This window comes from Notechis scutatus, chromosome 1 (genome assembly GCF_049901735.1).
Source record: "Notechis scutatus isolate UNSWTSFEM ecotype Mainland chromosome 1, rNotScu1.2, whole genome shotgun sequence".
Taxonomy (NCBI): Eukaryota; Metazoa; Chordata; class Lepidosauria; order Squamata; family Elapidae; genus Notechis; species Notechis scutatus.
The window spans coordinates 259,643,313-259,663,887 of NC_142009.1; the positions used below are offsets into that span (position 1 = coordinate 259,643,313).

At 36.9% G+C, this 20,575-nt stretch overlaps 1 protein-coding gene across 2 annotated transcripts; it reads right to left on the reverse strand.

Moving 5' to 3' along the window:
* Positions 1–6,721: 6,721 nt before the first annotated feature.
* On the reverse strand, positions 6,722–18,675 carry LMO2 (LIM domain only 2). 2 transcript variants are annotated; one of them, XM_026664711.2, is made up of 3 exons: positions 17,853–18,675; positions 12,539–12,754; positions 6,722–7,837 (listed from the first exon to the last, which is right to left on the reverse strand). In XM_026664711.2, exons 1-3 carry the CDS (start codon positions 17,894–17,896, stop codon positions 7,618–7,620), a joined length of 480 nt encoding a protein of 159 aa, XP_026520496.1. In that variant the 5' UTR covers positions 17,897–18,675; the 3' UTR covers positions 6,722–7,617. The 2 variants fall into 2 exon arrangements, with proteins under 2 accessions (XP_026520496.1, XP_026520497.1); XM_026664712.2 differs by lacking the exon at positions 17,853–18,675 and adding an exon at positions 17,292–17,785.
* Positions 18,676–20,575: the final 1,900 nt, after the last annotated feature.

Here is a 20,575-nt window from a genome sequence, read left to right on the forward strand (position 1 = left end):
AACAAGCGTTTGGTTGTCATGATGGCCATAGATTCATGAGAAATTCTGCCTTTTCCGGAAAGACAAAGTTGAAATTCCTCAGAACTAAAATCTGTCCCGTACCAACCCTCTGACAAAGTCAAGCAACTCGGGAAGAAATGATGCTGTGCATCATTTATTAAAGAGTTAATATAAAATAAAGTTATTGGTTAGCAATGCATATGCAGTTCTGGGAAAGGCATTGCTACTTTTAATGCAAAATTCAATAGCTAGGATTTTGGTTAATATAAGGTACAGGTATTAGATGAAGCTCATCCTGGTTGCCAATTTTATACAGGAGACAATTTAAGATCTTGGTGTTTATTTCTTCTTATATGAAGAAGAATCTGGAGACACTCTTTTGAGGATCCCTCCTTTAATGGAAACTCGTGTATTTGTTATCGGGGAGAAGGATGCATTTTCTAGGCTATGGAATTCCCTTCCAAGGAGATATGCTTGGTTTTCACTATGAGAAAAATTGAAAAAAAGTAATCTGTTTCTCAAAATTTTTAATGGTTGAACTGAATTTATATATTCAATTATATATAACAATATTTTAATTTTGTCTTGGTTTTAGTTATATTATTTTAATTTTCATCTTTTGTATAGTTTTTCTTTTATTGCCATAAGCCTTAAGTTGCAAATAGTTGGAAAAGATGGGATATAAATTTAATAATAAATAAATAGAAGAAAATTTCATTGAAATATTTTATTGATGGCCTCAAAGGCAGAAAGTAAAAGCACACTGAATGAAGACTCTTGCTTATATCTCCTTTGTCTCCCATTATTCTTGGCATTCAGATGCAGGAAAACCCATTATTTCAAAGACTAAGGCTGTCAAAGGTACAAACCATGGAGTAATTTTTAATTTCCATCTTTTTAAGGCTCTTCATTATGGCCACATTAATGAGCTTGTCCTGAAAGGTGTGAAGCAGCACAAAAGTATACCAATGGTTTGTGCTGTCCTTTTTGAGAAGAAAAAGCAAAGTACGCTTTGCTTAAATTTTCAAAAGGATGAATTTGATAGGATAAATGCATAGCTGCTGCTAATGTACTTGAATACATGCATGGAACACAAAACTACAAGCAGTTACTCTATTGTTACATGATATGACAAATCTAACATAACATTTATGGTGGAATATGTCAGATGGATTATTAGATAAGAAATAGAAGAAGACATCATTATTTGTGGGGTCTTCCCTCCTCTGAAACTGCAAGGCATGTATATTCTCCTGTTCTCCTGGAAGCTTGTAAAAACATTGGTGTTCTAGAATGTCCTTGGGAACTGAGTGCTTTAGAGTTCCCAGGGTCAATAATATTGTATTAACTATTTCCCCCCATAATTATATATTGTATTTATGTTGTTATATATTGTTATTATTGCTTTTGTGCGCTGCTTAGGATCAGATTGAATGAACTGATTTAAAAATTTACAAAGGAAAAAAGTCTAACTCTCATAGCATCAAATTAGATACCTATGGAAAACCCTCAAGCAAAACAGTAGATAGTGGAGTTTCAATCCTTATTGTGTTTCTCATCAGCTAATACTGAAGTAGCTTATTGCTTTTGATATTTTTGTTCTTCTTAGTATTTGTCCTGCATAGTTGCAGGATCCCCTTGGTTTTGCACTGTGGTATTCTAATTATAAAAGGGGGCACCATGGCTCAGCAATTAAAGATTGAACTTGTCAGTAGGGACCCAGGACAGTCTGGGTTTGAGACCCGAGTACCGCGCAACAGGGTGAGCTCCCATTCCTCCCCACCCAGCAGTTCAAAAACATGCAAATGTGAGTAGATAAATAGATAACACTTTGGTGGAAAGGTAACAACGTGCCATGCACCTTTGGCATATAGCCATGCTGGCCACATCATCATGGAAAATGTCTTTGGACAACACTGGCTCCCTTGGCCAAAAAACGGAAATGAGCATCAGGCCCAAGAATTGGACAGGGGAACATTTACCTTCATTCAAATTCTTACAGTGAAACTATCAATGTATGATATAATGAGGAATTCTGTTTACTATTTTTCTTGTTATACAGCCTGATGTCAGTTATGGCTGATAAGGAGTGACTGACCCAAGGTAACAGAGCTGGCTTCTGGGACTAAGGGGACGACGACACTAAAATCTTGATCTCCTTCTCTTAGTCCAGCACTTTAACTACCATATTGTGACTCAAGCAAATTGATTTTGACATTTGTGGTGATATATACTTATCATAACTATTATTAATATTTTCCCATTGCTAACCCTCTTTAAAATTTCTTAATTGAAATTCATTATTATATTTTGTAGATACAGATTCCATAATTGTGCATTATTTGAATATTTTGTTTTACAGTATTAAAAGATCTACCTCAGTGAGCCCCTGAAAGTCTTGGGTATATCCTGCAGAACTCTTCTGAAACTTGTTGCCGTTTTATGAATTTAATTTGCTGGAAAGGAAAGCTTATACTCAAGGAGAATTCCATATTATTCATATTAATAATGAAGATACCATAAATCAAATTTAATAAAAAAGACCAGTGCTTGCTGAGAAAAAAGAGCTCTAGTGGAAAATTCTGGAGAATGACAGCTATAGAGTTTACAAGTAAAACTCAGTTGTTTAAAATATATATTATATAATTTCCTCTGAGTTACTTTTCAACTTTTGTGATTTATATTGGGCACTGCTAAAGCACTTCTAGCTTATCTCTAGAATCATAACTACAAACCTATTTGGAGGTTGAGGAGAATTGGAGACTTTCACAATGTTGATTTTTGAACTGGTATCAGAAGTTGGAGGTTATGAACTTAGGTGAAGAGACCTAAGTTCAAATGCAATTTTTGCTATGAGACCTCATTTTCTCTTGGCCCAATCTACTTTACAGGATTATTGTTGTGAGGGTAAAGGTAATGACATTCCAAATGTAAACAGTCTCAAGACATTGGGGGAAGATGGGAAAAATAACCCCACTTGCTCTTTTAATAGAGAAGAAATTGGGCTCAAACGTAATTGTGGTCCTTCTCTCAAAGTCAGTAACAGTGATCAAATTATTCTTCCTTTTTTACGTTAGGGGCATGTAACCATTAAGGCAGATATCTCCAGATATCTGTAATGTCTCCCAGATAAATTACAATTTCCATCAACCCTAGCAAGCACTCAAAATCCTGGCTGTGGACAGTAGCAGTTGTAGTTAAACTCTAAAGTTTCAGGTAGGGAAATTTGAACTAAAAGATTGCATATCATAACCTGAAAAGGCAAAATTTAGTAGTTAATTAAGCAGAAAAACTGAAGACTAAAGGTCTCAGATTATTTTTTGATATCAATAACCAGTAACATTCAGCAAGAATTTATAATAACTAGCTATTTAAAATCAAATCAGTTTTATCTAATTAAAAACAAATGGAATTTTAATCTGAAATTATAAAGCACTGAGCCTTAAGGGTCCTTTCAAAATGACAGCAGAACAACATTAAGAAATTTTATTTATAGGATTTTTAGATACAAAAAATAATGGTTTATAGGACAAAAATTGGCTTATTACAACGTGATAATTTATGTAAACCTATCCTTAATTTAAATTATTCCATAATAAAAATACATAGTATAAAAATCTCTGCTTAAAATATTTTCACTGATTATTACATAAATTATTTTTAGCACAGAGCAGGTATGAAGTATTTCATTTTCTTAGAGTAAAGAAAAAGATGAATTGTCTATTTGATTTTATTTGCCTGCACTTCAGCCAGCATTCACTAAAAAGGGTAAAATATTAAACTAGCATATAGAGATGACAACTATACATTGTTACACTGTACCATGCTAGCTCTTTTGTAGATTACTATTTAAATGCATATGTTTTGAAGTGACTAATTATTGTGGATTGTAATTCAGTGGAACCAATTATCAGACTTTATGAACTGTCTTCTTTTTAAACCTAGATCCTAGGCAATCTATGTGTATTCTAGCACATATTTGTAAGCCTAAAATTTAGGATGAAAACTTCATTTGTATATTAATGAAAAGTTCTTCAGGGACAGGAAGAGAACATACATAATATCCAAAGTGTTTTTAAATTGTGATCTATATTACTAGAGTGCAGTTATATGAATTAATATTTACAGTATTCTTTTCTAACTACTGTATGCTACGAATTTGGCAGATTGTATTTTGTGCTGCTGAATGCAGAATTCAAATTATGTGATCTTAGGCTACAATAATTTTGAGAACTCAATGTTACCTTGAGAAAGGGAACAGGAACACAAAGACAGCTATTTTAGCCAGCCTTATGTTAAGGCTGCATTTATGCTGTCTATTTAAAAGTTTCATTATGTTTCGATATGGTACATTTTCTCCAACCAAGGAGACAGCGGAAAAAGTAATACTGCAGGTAATGCTTTTATCTTCAAAGCATGACATTGAATAATGGGAACAATAAAAAATGGATAGGCTTTTAAAACTTATATTGAATTCAGACAAAATATATTGTAATCCTGTATCCATGTCCGTTTTGCTGTTAACTGATTTCATTTAGTATGGTTTAATTAGCTGTTTAATGGAACTTAAAAAATGAATTTCTCCAAAATACCTTTGTTGTGATAGTGCTTCTTTTATAAATATTTTTTTTTCATACAGATCTATGGAAATAATTAATGATTCATCATGACTTTGCCATAACAAGTATGTAGAAGAATGCAATTTCATGTTAATTTTAATAAATTCAGTAATTTCTTCAGAAACATGTGAGGATAGCTAAACCTGTGAGAAAATCTTATTTATTTCCCTACAAATTTGCTTACTATATGCACAAGAGATGAGAAAGAGGGGGAGAGGGAGGAGGGAGGAAGAGAGAGAGAACAATGAGCCAGCTTCCATTTCTTGCCAACCTAAGCAAGAATTATTAATTCTGGCTGAAACCAATCCTTGCCTGCCATAATCCATAAACTTTGCAGGTGACATCTTTATCTATTTGTCAATCCAAAATTCAAAATGGATAGGCCAAGGACAAAAAAAATATAACAGAATTAAAATTAGTTGAAATTCCCATCAGTATATCCCAAATATTCTCTCTTTGATGCACAAACCTCATATTGACACTCTCACACACAAAAATGTACTTCTAATAAAAACAATAACAAAAAAAAAGAATAGTATGAGGACATACCTACAAGGAATAAAGAGTGAAATGGAATGTACTGGATAAAGGTAAACAGTAGGTATGTGGTAACTGAACAAAAAAAAGAGAGAAGCCTTATTATGGAACCATGAAAGAATTAAAATTCACAAGGGAAGTATCTTTTCTGAACCAATGTATAATTTTCAGAAGTCCATTTTTTCAGCAGCCACTTTTGCAACAATTTCTGCATTCTAACTATTCATTTTTCAATAATTCAATTTTTTTTCAGCTGATCTAAGATTTCAACTTGAAGATAATTTTTGGAGGGTGGAAGGGAAAATTATCTTATTTGGTAAATAAGACATTTCTACAGAATGGGTGACTTTCTTTGTCACAGTTTTCTTTCCTCCAAGAATGTATGGGATATTAGGACATTAGATCTGTAGGCAAAATTATTTGGCTGATTTTTTAGTACAGGTATAAATGGTGACAGATTGGTAAGTAACTTCTAGACCAAATAAAATATTAGTGGTTTTACAAATTTAAGTACAATGCCCAAGACATTTTAGATTGATATCTGAATCTGTTCAATTTCAATTCCACTTTCCTGTTCAATTTTGTTTCACTAAAAACTTCATCTCATAATATCCCATCAAGACATTCTTTCTCTAAACAATTGGTAGAGCTTCCACTCCACAATAAATATATCAAATTTGTTGGAAATTCATATTTTTAGCATGATTTATTAATCACTATGAATTCTGCTATAACTGAACCTTTCTGCTTATATAAAATTAATGGCAAGATTACACCAGAATTTCTTTAATGCTTATTCAGGGGGTTGTACTAAATGAGTGACTGAACTGCACGCAGCCTTTGTGCAAAAACAACTTGCGTTTCAGTTTCAAGAAAAATGGCAAATTACCTACACTTCATGGATGAATTAAGGGGTGGTTATTAAAGCTGCATTAGCTCTTCATAATTTTGAAAGTAACTGTTAAAGAATGAATAAAGAAAAAATAATTACAATCCTAAGTATCCTTTGTAGAACATACAGTCTCACTGAATACTGAAAAACTTAATTCCATATCAATACGCATAAGGCTGGTCTGGAAAGATGTGAAAGCTGATGCGCATTGGTACATGTCAGGGATCGCTTTGCAAATGTTTCTGTTCTCAAAATGCAAGAATAATATCAAAATCACAGCTAAAGTATCATCTCATTTTAATAATCTAAATTTTAGGAAGCATATGTATGGAGCATAGAGGAGTCAAATAATTCATAACTAGTCCCATCATAAATTAATGTGACAGGCACCTACAATATTTATTGGATAATTGGATAAAGGATAAATAATGGTTGCATCTCCCAAAGATTGGGGAAATCAACCTCTTCTATTATTAGGAATATTTAAATTTTCTCCTTTGAATCTATTTAATACAGTGAGATTAACAGTGTTGTTAAATTGTCAAACAAAATCTTCAGCTCAAAGGAAGATACTCTGTGTACAAATAAATGAGCCATACAAGAACTATATATTTATTGCACTAAAATAATAAAAAGCTGCCAGTATATTGAATGAAAAATGTCACAACTCTTAGATCAAGTCTATTTAATTAAGTCTGCAGTATCTTACTACATACAACAATGTATTTACATTTTCTAATAAAATAGTGGAAGAACTTTAAAAAAATATTGTACAGAAAGGAGCAATGGAATTCCTCACTTTCCAACAATATTAACAAAAGGCAGCTATCCATCTTCATTATTTGAAATAATTACCAATTAAGGCTGCAATCTTTCTTCCCTCCCCAGTTGCATGTATTAACTCTCATGGATTTCATAAAGATTTAATTATATCTGATGAGGTATCATCTTTTGCACTGGAACAAAAATTGTACTTTCATTTTCAAAAAGAAGAGTATTATTAAAGTGGCGGGGGGGGGACTACACTTATTTGGAGGCCCCTTCCTTTTCAGACATACAACTCTCCTGATACTCTTACATTTAAGATTAGAGGTGGGATTATATTTTAGATAGATATGAAATAAGCAACATTTAATTGAACAATTTTGTCTGTGGGTGTTAAGGTCACCCTTGAAGCCAGCATGTACCAAAAGTCTTAGGACAGCAATTGCTAGATTTCTAGGGATTTGTAGACTCAATTCATTTGAAAAGAACCAGGTTAGAGAAGATAAATCCACAAAAGTTACCTATAACGCTTCAGTTTAAAAGTATCCATTGTTGCTTTGTATTGGTTGATTCTCTAGTTTCGAACAATACCTCTAATAATGTCAGTTTATTATCACAGCATATTTACTAAAAGAAATAATGTATTTTATTCAATCATCACTTATTTTATTAGATGCAATGCCTATGTATTCTGTTCCATTTCCCCCTTCCTTAAAGAAAACATAGATGTGAGCAATAACCTCACCATAGCCAAAAATATATGTCACTCATGAAATGTATTTGAGACTATGAGGCACAAGTGAGTTATATCATCCCATTGATCTTAGTCCACTCGTAGATGTCTTGCTCACATACTATATCTGAGTTTATGAGAAGGTATCTGTCACCAACGCAAAAATGTTTCTGGCAAGCAGCACACTTGAAGCATTCCAGATGATACACTTTGTCCTTTACTCTCATGGTCATCTCATAGGCTCGGATTCTCTTCTCACAGGAGGCACAGAGACCATCTTGGCCAAAAAGCCTTTTTGGAAAAAAAAAAGTCCAACGTTAATGTTCCATAATCCATTTTAACAGAGTGGATTTAACACAAAGTTAAGTGTATGTATTTGACATTTTATTAGAGCTTCAAGCAAATGTATGGATAGTCTGAAGTTCTGGGAGAAGGGAAAAGAAAACACAAAGAAGAAACAAAATATATAGGTAGTCCTAATTTATTGACTGACTAATTCAATTTAGTACTCAGGTCCTACTTTAGCCACGAAAGGCAGCTGGATGACTTTGGGCCTGTCCCTCTCTCAGCCCAATTCACTTTACAGTTGTAAAGAAAATGGGAAGAGTATGTTAAGTATGTTCAAGCCTTGAACTATTTGTAAAAATAATAAAGGTGGGATGCAAATAAATAAATAATGACTATTTTCAATTATGACACTGATAAAAAAACTAACTTTTTGACCAATCCTTGTATTTATGCTCTCTGCAGGTCTGTAAAGGACTCCTAAAGTAATATTGTAAGCACATTTGCAATTTCATTTAACCAATGCTTTGCTTAGCCGAGTTGCTGGTTCCAATTGTGGTCACCTAATAAGGACTACTTATAGTACCATGATAACTCTAAGGACATATCATAGTCCACAAGAGCATAGCATCTATTGGAGAAATATAGTCATAACATCTTGAAAAAGCAAGTAAGCAAGCAAATGAAAAGCTTTACAATATTTTCAATGGCACCACAGCTGACTCTGTCAGCTCAGCTTTCCAATATTAAAGTAGGATCTCAAATGAGTTTGGAAATAGTTTCTATTCTTAATTTGCCTTCTTTCTTCTTACTGACCCTTAAAAATCTTCTGCAGGTTGATTGATCATTGAGTAATCCAAATTAAAATAGTCAAATTGTTAAAGGGGTGCAAATTTGAATTTGATATTAAATAAAACATTTATAGAAACATTAAGTAGGATGACAATGAGTTTGGTGTGCAGATTGCTTACGATTGATCTTCACATCAGTACCACATGGATTGTGGTCATATATCCTACCTGTCAATGAATACTTCAGCTTCAACCATAACAACACAAGAGCACACAATAGATACAAACTCAAAGTAAACCGCACCAAACTTGATTGCAGGAAATACGACTTCAGCAATAGAGTGGTCAATGTCTGGAATACTCTACCCGACTCTGTAGTTTCTTCCCCTAACCCCAAAAACTTTAACCTTAGACTGTCTACTATTGACCTCACCCCTTTCCTAAGAGGCCTGTAGGGGCGTGCATAAGTGCACCAACGTGCCTACCGTCCCTGTCCTATTGTTTCTCTTATTCTTTTATTTTTCTTATATGTACCCATTTCATGTATTCACAACTATGTACACATTTATACTTATTATCTGGTAAACAATTGGCAAATCAAATAAATAAATCAAATAAATAAATTATGATGAGTCAAAGTATTTTTACAAATAATGCTTAGCATAATGTGCCATGTTCTTATGAATATTATAGAACAGAGAAAGAGGAATTGTAAAATCCATCATACTTTGTATAATTCCTGGTTATGTTAACACAAGCAGATACAAGTAGTCCTTTACTTATCTTATAATCTGGAATTTTGGTTGTACATCATTGCAGTCATAAGACAAGTCACCGTGTCAATGTGCTTGATTTTACAACCATTTTTAAGTGGGTCATTGTGATTGTTAAGCAAATTGTAGTTGTAACTCCTAATCCATCTTATAGAATGGGTGGGTTTTTTGCTGGAAATGGCAAAAAAATATTGCAAAACACAGTCACATGATGGTGGGATATAAATATAAGCCAGTTGCCAAGCATCTGAATGCATCTACATCACAATGAGTGAGGGTGACAGGACCTAACTTTTTTTCAAGTCTATTATAACTTAGCAACCAGTCAAAGTTACAACACATTTCCCCAGGACTTTGACTTGGATTTGAAGATACCCCCTCCCCACACACACTCTTCATATTCATGTAATTATATTTTGGGTGCTTGGCAACTGGTCCATTTTTACCACTGTTTGCAGAGTCCTGCAGCTTTGTGACCATAATTTGTTTGCCAGAAATTGGCATTTGCTTCTGGTTTCCAGCAAAAAACACCCATTGTAGACAATGGATTCACTTAAAGACCATGGCATTCATTTCACGACTACAGCATTTGCTTTACAGTTAACCCATGGTGGTGCAATGGTTAGAATGCATATTGCAGGCTATCTCTGACCCCTGCCAGAAGTTTGAACTGGCTCAAGATTGATTAAGCCTTCATCTTTCTGAGGTCCATAAAATGAGGACCCAAATTGTTGGGGGCAATATGCTGACATTGTAAACCACTCAGTGAGGGTTGTAAAGCATTGTGAAGCAGTATATAAGTCTTAAATGCTATTGCTAATGCTATCACAACTGCCATATTGACTTAATGACTGCAAAAAGGTTGTAAGATCAGTCAGGGTCATGTGGTAATCTGCCTAATCAGCACAATTTATGACCGTAGTTCCTGGTTCAATTATGATTGCAAGTCAATGACTACTTGTATATTTTTGTATTATATTCCATTAGGCATATTTTATTATATCAGTAATATATGTTGTGTGTTAATATGATTAATTTTGGAACAAGCCTATGAATTTCAAATATTGTTGTAAACTAAATACAGGGCCAGGGACAATAACTCTCAGCATAAAAATGATACATGTTTCTCCCTTGTCTTCCAAGAGATGTCACTGTTTACTCGTCCAAAGCAATAGTACAATGCCTGTTAAGATATGGGTGTTTTTCTAAATGTCACCTTTTGGTTTATAATATAATACATAAAGAAATTGCTAATTGTCAGCATATTGTTTAAAAAAGTTGTAGACAGAGTATAGTGCACTATATCATACTAATACTAATAATACTATGCTATACTTACTGTACTATACTTGAATTACAAATTTTAGAAAACACAGTTGAGCAGGCTGTATCTATGGAACACATTAAGAAGATGCAAATAATTGACACACATTATAGTGTGAAAAGTTGGGACATACCCAATTACAAGTTATGGAAGTGTATTAACTTAACAGTCCAGATTTTCTACCATCTCTGAAAATATTGAGCCAGTGGAAATAGGATACACTTATCTGGGAGTATTGAATTATTCTGGAAGTTTGCTGCAAATTACATCATGTAAAGCTAGTCCTTTATTCAAACAAGATAGTTGTTGGGGGGGGGAGTTTAAAATGGAGCAATTTGTATAGTGTTTTAAGATTCCTAATAATGAGAAGTACACAACTATAAAAAATAGCAAGTTAGCACTTTTCTTCCCATCCCTCCACTGTGAATTTGATATTAAGAGAGAATAACATTTCTTGATCCAGTAATGCAATTTTAACATTGTAATTAAATATTGGTTAATTTTTTAAAAGATGTTAATGTTATATTGCTTTGTTCATTTGGCCTTGGTTTTCAACTATTCAGTTCAGAAAAAAAAACATAGGGCCTTTTAAAGGCCTAGCGGCATAATGTGCATTGGAAGCTCATACAAGTAAGCCTTGATTTATGTCCACAATTGAGCCCAAAATTTCCATTGCTAAGCAAGATACTTGTTAAGTGAATTTTGCCCCATTTTGCAATCAGTTGTTAAGTGAATCACTGCAGTTGTTAAGTTAGTAACACGGTTGTTAAGTGGACCTGGCTTCCCCATTGTCTTTGCTTATCAGACGGTAGCAAAAGGTGATCATATGATCTTGGGACACTATAGCTGTCATAAATCCAAGTTTTGATCATGTCCAAGTTTTGATCATGTGAAGTTTTGATCATGTGAGCATACTTGTAAGTGTGAAAAACAGTCATTTCACTTTTTCAGTATCATTGTAACTTTGAACGGTCACTAAATGAATGATTGTAAGTCAAGAATTACTTGTACTTTCGAATTTATTCACATTATATTCTTGTCCCAGGGTATATTTTTCCTACCAAAATCAGTGGCTCACTAAATAAGACTGCATGGGGAGTACTAAATTAATGGAAATAATTGAGACTGCACAAAGGCAACTGATCAGTTGTTTTGCCTTGAATTAATATTATTAAGCCATTTTATCAATTTGAAATCCTGACCCATACTTTTTGTAAAGTCCAAAACAACTGGCAACACTATTATCCCCCTACCCTAATGTCTTGAACATACATTTACTATTTAGTCAGTCTTAGACTCATAAGCCCTCTGTCACTATTCTGCTTCCTTTCCACTTTGTGTCTGTAACGTTGTCATTCTAGCATCACTTTCAAGGATTGGATCTTTTTTCAGCTTCACTCTAGAGCAGGGGTGTCCAACCTTGGCAACTTTAAGACTTGTGGACTTCAACACCCCTGCTCTAGAGCAAATCAGCCTTTGATGAAAGAGTTCCCTCTTCTCAAGCTAATCTGGCAAAAGGTTTATGCAAATTGGGTTTTGAGACTAGTTCCTTTCAAGCCATCATATATGTCCTTTCAGCCCAAGCTGAACCAACCTGGGACTGATGTGTTCAAATTTCGCAGGTGATCCTAGCTTTGTTCTAAAGCAATGTTTCTCAACCTCAGTAACTTTAAGATGCATGGACTTTAACTCTGGCTGGAAATTCTGGGAGTTGAAGTCCATGCATGTTTAAAAGTTGCTGAGGTTGAGACGCATTGTTCTACAGAATTGTGAGAGAAAACTATCAGCAAGGCAAAGGGATAAGGAGTGAGTAGCTTACCTGAGATAGTCTCTTCGACAGAGCTTTCTACCCAGTTTATAATATAGTCTCCTTCCCACTTCTCCAAGTCGGCACCCACATAAGTCACAGCTCAGACAATCTTCATGCCAGTACTGGTCAATGGCTTTAAGGAAGTATCGATCCCCAATATTTTGCTGACAACCTCCACATGTTAACAAGGAAGGAGGGATTTGGAGCACCTCATCCACTGGCTCCCTGGTTGAAACAAATCAAAGCAATCATTCCAACCTGCAGAAAGTCTAATTAGGACCAAAATTTTACCTTGCTCAAGAGTATAGAAGACTCAGACATTTTCTACAATAACAGATAAGGATATAGCTTTGGGTATACAATTTGAAATTGTGACCATCTCAGCTTGCCTTTTTGTTAAAGTGGGATTGTATTCTTCCAGGCTAACACATTCAGAAATGTAGAATAGTGGTGGTAGAAACACTTGGAAAAGGACAGAGAGGAAAAGCTAAGGAAACTCTTCAGTGGTGGTGAAACTAAAATGGCTTGCATTATCTTTAGCAGAAGCAATATAAATTAAGTGTTTTTTTTAAAGCTAAACTTACTGTATATTGTTGTGTACAACTAGTAAAACCCAATTTCATAACTACAAATATTATAGTATTTCCGTAATAAACAAAATGCAGACATTTTAGCCAACTACTTATTTAAAAAAAACCAACATCTTATTGAATAGAAGCTGTATCATAGTTCTGAGCTGAGGAAAATGGTGTCTCGAATGCTTTCCCTATGCAGTCTTGATCTATAATAATTAAATGTTGATTGTATAAAAATCTTAGAACTAAAGGCAATCCTATTTCTAAAATCTTTTTTCTATTTGCTTTCCTTTCCTACTTTGCCAAACACAACACTGAATATTGTAATGAATTATTTAATAAGAAATGGAGATAAGCAATGGCATTTTGGTCACTGTGCTTTATTAGTGTATTTTTATATGGAAAATTATTACACTCTTGGTTATTTGCCCTTAAAATAATCAAATAATTGTTAATTTTTACATTTATTTTACTGTCTAGTAGGTATAACAGAAAGATTTTACAAAGTATAACAATGCATTTAGGAGGAGTTTTATTTAGTAAGATTGTAGTTTAAGGCCCCTGCAGATTTATTGTAAAAAGCCTTTAAACTTATTAATAAACACATAGAAAAAAATATGAATGGGCTTGCATTTTGTCATTTGTAGATGGTCCATTCTATAAGAGCAGAGTCTGCAAATCCTTTTTCTTTGGTACTTTAATGTTGCAGACAATATTCTGCTTAAATGAAGTAAAAGAAAATTAAACAACTTCATAGCCCTTATTGATATTATTAAATTACTTTAAACACTGCTCCTTATAGCAAATTCAGGAAATAAATAACAGAACCCAGAGTTGGGCCACTAAGAAAGGAAGGTAAAAGTTTGTGTTTATTGAAATTTTAAAACTTGAATAATTAAAATAATAGTTAAAGGCAAATATCTCTGTATGGGCTGTATATCTCAAAAGTTCAGTGAAACAGCTCTGGAATACTGAATATTTGATAATGAAATATAAAAAAATTGCTTGTGAAAAAGGATGAGATCTTCCTCTTTGGTGTCATAAAAACTTACAGTATCCTGAGTAAAAATATAGTGTACGCTATACAGTATTCTGCATTAGCCAAAATGAAGGTTATCAACAATATGCTATTTATTTATATAATTATTTAAATACTGTCCACTTCAACAAAAAACTAGTGTGGTTTAAAATCAAATGAAATTATTGAAAGAAAATTACATTTAGCTAACAGTTCTTACTCTGTCAACATCCATGTGTTCTGTGAAATCATACATTTTCTAAGCCTTTGTAAAGCCTGGGAGGTTGGGGACATTTCTAATCTCACATACTTTCCCTCAGTGATAGCACAGGGTAGAGTAGGCTGAGTCTGGCTAAAGTACTGTAAATAGAAATGGCCCTTCAATATAATGTTTTATGGGATCAACTGCAGTAGTTTCTTATGTATTAGTAACATACAGTATATTCACTTTGAACCCTGTGTAGCATTTTCATCGTAAGAAAATCTTATGTTCTTAAAAATCCTTTCCTTAAAAACGTCTTAGTTATCACTCCGAGACCTTTGAAATATTTCATTGAAGGTTGTTAATTTCATGGAAGGGTAATACTGAAGGGTACTATGGATACTTTCTTTCCTCTTTTTTTCTTTTCTGCACCTTCAAATCAGTGTAAACTCCCAGGTGACTGTCTGGACAAATCCCTCCAGTTTTCTTGGCAAAATAAGTGGTTTGACATTGCCTTCTTCCTCGGGCTGAGGGTAAGCTTGGCCTAAGGTCACCCAACTAGCTCTGTGCCCAAAGTGGGACTAGAACTCACAACCGCTACACCACACTGGCTCTCACTACTGGTACTACTACTGTTATTATTCTGCTGTTCCTCCCAAATGAGCAGAAAGCAGTGTTTAAAGGAGCAATAGAATAATATTCAGTTGAAAACTATTGGGTAGAATGATTACAGGAGAAGCCTACTGTATTAGTAAGCAGCAGTTCGTTCCCCATTAAGCTGAAACAAGAGCTAAAGTCACGATTAAATGAGAGGAGTAAGACATTTTAATGTTACTCTATTATCTTCCTTTACCTGATTTGCTCCCTTGACATTCTATTGTATAACTGCTGTTGAGAATTAATTCTCAAGTGAAACCCTGGCAGCCCGCACAGTCAGCAGCTCAAAGTAAGACATTTTAACACACATTTAACCTTTAGCTCATAAACCTTGAAGAAGAAAGGCTCAGATTTTCAAAATTAATGACAATAATTTACATTCTAATCAAACTATAACATTCTCCCTATGCTTTGGCTATATTGCTAAATATAGTTTTTATACTAAATATGCTCATTCTGACTCATTCTCCTACATACCATTTTTATCGCATCTAAATAATTAGGAAAATTAATTGGGAAGTGGTTTGCTGGATGTCTTGAACAGGGACTGGATAGATACTGTAATTGTCAGGGTTGCTTTAATTTAAATCAAAATTAATTTTTGCAGTGAGTAGGGAATTGATTTCAATGTACTGAATAGAAAAGTGGCCAAATAAGACCCTTCCAGTTATAATCTTTTGGTTCTATGAAAAACAAATACACTTTTTCAAAACCTTTTTAATCAGGAAGTAAATGATTAAGTATTGACCATGCTCAAGTTTTCAGATACTTCACATTAAAATTTTAATTGGTATTATAAAGACAAATATCCTATTTTATTCCAAACCTATAAACAAATGTTTCTATATTTGGTGGTTTATTATTATTAAATCCTTCTAGCGCTTGCAGTGAAGACTGTCCATATATAGCTCAGTAGTATATATTTCCAAAATATTAAAATTTATTTTTTTAACATTGGGTCTTATTTGCTTATCTAATTATAATAATAATTACAATTATTAATAATTGCACACAATTTTTTAAAATATCCCATTAGGACAGCATCCCTGGACTTAAAAATGGTAGTAAGCAAATCACGTGTATTCTGTTCAATGAAATTAAGTAGCAGAAGGTATCAGTATTTCTTGTAGGTCCATATAAACAGCAGAAAAACAAAGAAGGGAAGCACTTTTAACATTTAGTTTACTTCCACTATCTTAAGTTGATATCTTTTTTTTTTATAAATGCTTTAAAAGCACTTTCATTCCATGATTTTGAATTTTGAATGAAATTCTCATATATATTTTTTAATGTTTTGGACTGTAGGTGCTATAGTAATAAATTTCTTGTTTTGGTTATTTATAACAGAAAATTAGCACTTCTCCTTAATAATAAAATCTCATTCAGTTTTGTGGGCTGAAGTCAGAATATAGGATTGAAGCCTAAAGTATAACTCAGTATACTGAAGTACAGGGGAAGATAGGAAATGGGAACAATCAATAGTAAGAAATGCAAAAGGGGGTTGTTAATTTTCTATAATGCATATATTTATATAAAATATTTTATCCAAATGAAGTAAACTATTGATCCAATCAAAGTGCTTTCAGGGTAAATCGTGTTTAAAACAACCTGTTTCTCCAAATGGGTGGTTGCTGGGAGTTGGTTTCTAAAGTTTCCCTACCTCCTCCATCCGATGTTCTCTCCATCCCCCCATCATATTACTTTAAAAACCAAATGCAGTAACATTATTTCTCCATCCCCATGAAACAGTTGATCATGTCTTTAAAACGTATATTCCACTAAAGCAGGATGTTGGATAACAACTTTTCCATCCCAGAAATTAATAAAATGGCAGTTATCCGGTAAGAATAGCCATACATTATGCATGTGTATATACTTAGAAGTAATTCCCAAATAAGCGTGAAAAGCATTGCAGCTTTAAAACCCAAGTTCAACGCCAGTGACTTAGTAACCAACAATTCGAAGTAACTGCAGGTATCAGCATTCCTTTGGAAATTCTTGTAACTGGATCCTTGTAAGAAATTCACCAGAAACCCTTACTTAATTTTGTTAATACTTTAAGCATTTTATAACGTTTATGCTAATCGGGAGAAGGACGGACTAAGAATGTGGCAAGAAGCCGGTGCTTGGCCATTTCTGAGATGGTACAACGCGTTGTAGTTTCAAACTGGTTTGCATTTTAACAATCGAGACGCTGAACACTCTCATCTAATACTGATACTGCCGCTCATCTTCGACCACTCTCATCAGATCATTAAACCGGGCAGGCCGCGAGGAGAGAGAAAGAAAAGAAACCACGCAGCCTCTCACCAAGTATTCGGTTCCCCCATCTCTGTCTCTGCCTCTCTCTCTGAAATCGCTTTCAGCTCTTGCCGCCGCCAACCTCTAAATCTCCAGGTCAGAAGGAACTGCGCCCATCAATCATCCTACCGACCGCCGGTCCCCTTCCAACACCTCCTCTCAATAAGAGTCTGAGGTCTCGGGCAATTTATCTCCCGGATCAAAAATGGGGGAACTTCGGCGCGTCTCTGGGCTCTGCCTGCCCTGCTAAAGGGGGCGCAACCTCTGAAGAAAGCAGCGCTCAGCACGAGCCGACGAGGTCTAAGCCAAGCGGAGGGCCACGCTGCTCACTCCGTCGCAAGAGGGGAGCGGCGGCTTGGAAAGCGAAGAGAAAAGAGCAAGCGGCAGCCGCATTGTGTCGCCCTCCGAAGCCCTCCTCTCCAGCCCCAGCAGCGCCTGACGCCCCCGTTCCAGGGCTTCCTCCCGCCCGCCCGCCCGCTCCAGACGCGCACGACGCGGTCGCGTCTCCCTCCGGGAAAGTTGGCACTGAGTAAAGGAGCCCCCGAAGAGCGGGAGGCGGGCGCGACTTACTCGGAGGGCTCGAGGCTCTTCCTTTCGATGGCCGATGATGACATTGGCAGGGGTCGCTCCTTTGTAGCGGCGGCGGCCGTCGTGACTCTCGGCTTGTCCGTGACGAGGTTTATCCCCTACAAAGGCTGGCAGCTCCCGAATGCCTTTTCGGGTCGGGTCGGGTCGGGGCGTGGGGGGGCGGCGAGCAGAACGGCACCTCCACCCTCAGTGACATCCACAGGGTGGCCCGCTTGTAACGCCGAGGGACGGAGGGATGTGGCGGGGGGGGGGGCGGGCGACGCGCGGACAAGGGCGAGACGGACCGCGGCCCCCGAGCCGCACGCACTCCGGAGCTATCTGGGCAGGCGAGGCGATCCTTTCGGAGCTACGCGCCCATCCTCGGGACGCTCCTCCCGCTCGCGTTGCGCGACTGGCCGCTGGGAAGAGCCCGCTGCTGCTGCTGCTGCTGCTGGCACTCGCGGGCCGGCGCTCAGCTGTCACCGCTGTGTTTACCCCCGGAGTCTCCTCGCTGCCTGGATTAGGTCGTCTGCCTGGAGGGGGCCTCCTGCACTGCGGAGGTAGTGCGGAGCATCCCTGGCTCCTCCGCCTTCATTATGACCCGGGTCGGGGCCGCCGTAGTTGCTATTATTGCTAATATACCATTATTGAAGCCAACCCTGATGGTCTCTCCTCTGAGCCTCTCTGGTTTCACATCCTCTTTCCTGATCACGATTCAAATACAATGGGAGGAAATGACATTTAAAGAGACAGCTGTCTATGTCTTAACTGGACACTTGGGAATTTAAGCAAGCCTGAGCAGTAGCAGCAGCAGCAGCATCTCTCACGACTGAGTTGGTTTCTTAAAGGGCCAGACTTCTGGCACGCACCCCCAGCTTGGGGAAGCTATCTCATGAGTAGGAGTTAGTGCTTTTTTAAATTTAATTCCATAGTCATTTGTGGATAACACGGGGCTTAGCCGGCAAAGTATCCAAAGAGAAGGCTGCCTTATGCAGATTGACATGCCTAGGATTTCTTAAAAAAACTGAGGCTTGTTAATTCAGCACTAAATGTGCTGTATTTTGGTAATTACTAAGGCAGCTGCCCACCTCCCGGTCTGTATCTTGAACATTGATAATCATTGAACAAATCCATCTTTTGCATATGAATAAAACAGTGCATTGGGGAAAATTCTTAAAGAGAAATAAATAATGAAAACCAGTAGCTTATTCCATCATTTGTCCCACTGTCTTGCTCTACCCCTCCAAACCTATAACCAACCACCAAGATGGGATACTTCATATGGTGCAGTTGCTTAGGTTTAATTGCCTGTATTTGTTCCTTTAACGAAAACACCAAACCCTCATTAACAACATGTGTGGTCCTCCCAGAAGTGGCTGTTGGTGTTAGATAGGTGAAGTTCTGCTGTGGGCTTCAGTGGGCCTTCAGCCTGGCTGCTAGTACCTTTTTTTTCCAAAACAGATTGTGAGGAAACAGCTACGTTTTATGAACTGGAGGGTCTTATCTCTAACTCCCAGGCATTTGATGCCCATGGTGCAAACTCAGCGGTGAGGGAAAGAGTGCTGACATGCTTTAACTTGCTATCATCCACTTCATTTACTAAGACGTCCATCCAAAAGTCATTTATAATTTCAACTTTTTGCAGTGTGATTTGAAAAACAATTACAAAACTGCTGGGGAATGAGACAGAGGGGAGAGGTGTGTTTATGAGTTCATAACTAATCACCAGGGTACTTTGCCAGTTTTCCCATAATGTGCTTGAAATACTTAAACCTTTTCAGTCTTTTATTGAGATAAGAAAAAAGTAGACTTATTGGAGTCAGCCACAAAGCAATGGACTACTCTGTTGTGTTTGCTTTCACATCAGAGCTTGCAGATATAATCATATCTGTATTGAAAGGATAAATATAGATGCTACTCCTTGAAACAGTTACAGGAAACAGAGCCTTCAAAGCCATCCTGATCTAAGGAGAAATTTGTTTAATCTATTCTGAAGACAAAAGATCATCAAAAGGCTACTTTTGTCACTATATTGAATCCATAACCTCTAATACAGTGGTGGCTAAACTTTTTCATCTCCAGTGCCAAAAATTGCGCTCACGTGCTCGCATGCCAGGACCCAGAAGGCAGTGCACATGGGGGCCCCACGCCCCTGCGCATACATGCCCCCCATGTGTGCCAGAAACCTCTGAGCATGCACACGTGACTCATCCCGCACAACTCTGTGCATGCGCATGTGTCACCTGCAGCCCCCCACTTCCCACACATTCGTGCCAGATACCCGACAATCAGCTGGCGGGCAGGCAGCGTGCGTGCATGTGCTCCAGGCTCTTTCAGGCAACCTCTTGCGTGCCGGCAGAAGTGGTCCTGTGTGACCCATCCCACACATCTCTGCGCATGCACGCGTGTCTCCCGCACCCTCCCACTTCCCATACATGCATGCCAGATACCCGACAATCAGCTGGCGGGCAGGCAGTGTGCGTGCATGAGCAGTGAGGCTCTTCCAGGCGACCTCTCGCGTGCCGGCAGAAGTGGCCCTGCGTGACCCATCCCGCATGTCTCTGCACATGCGTGCGTGTCTCCTGCAGCCCCCCACTTCCCATACATGCGTGCCAGATACCCGACAATCAGCTGGCAGGCAGGCGGTGTGCACACATGTGCAGTGAGGCTCTTCCAGGCAACCTCTCACATGCCGGCAGAAGTGGCCCTGCGTGCCACTTCTACCG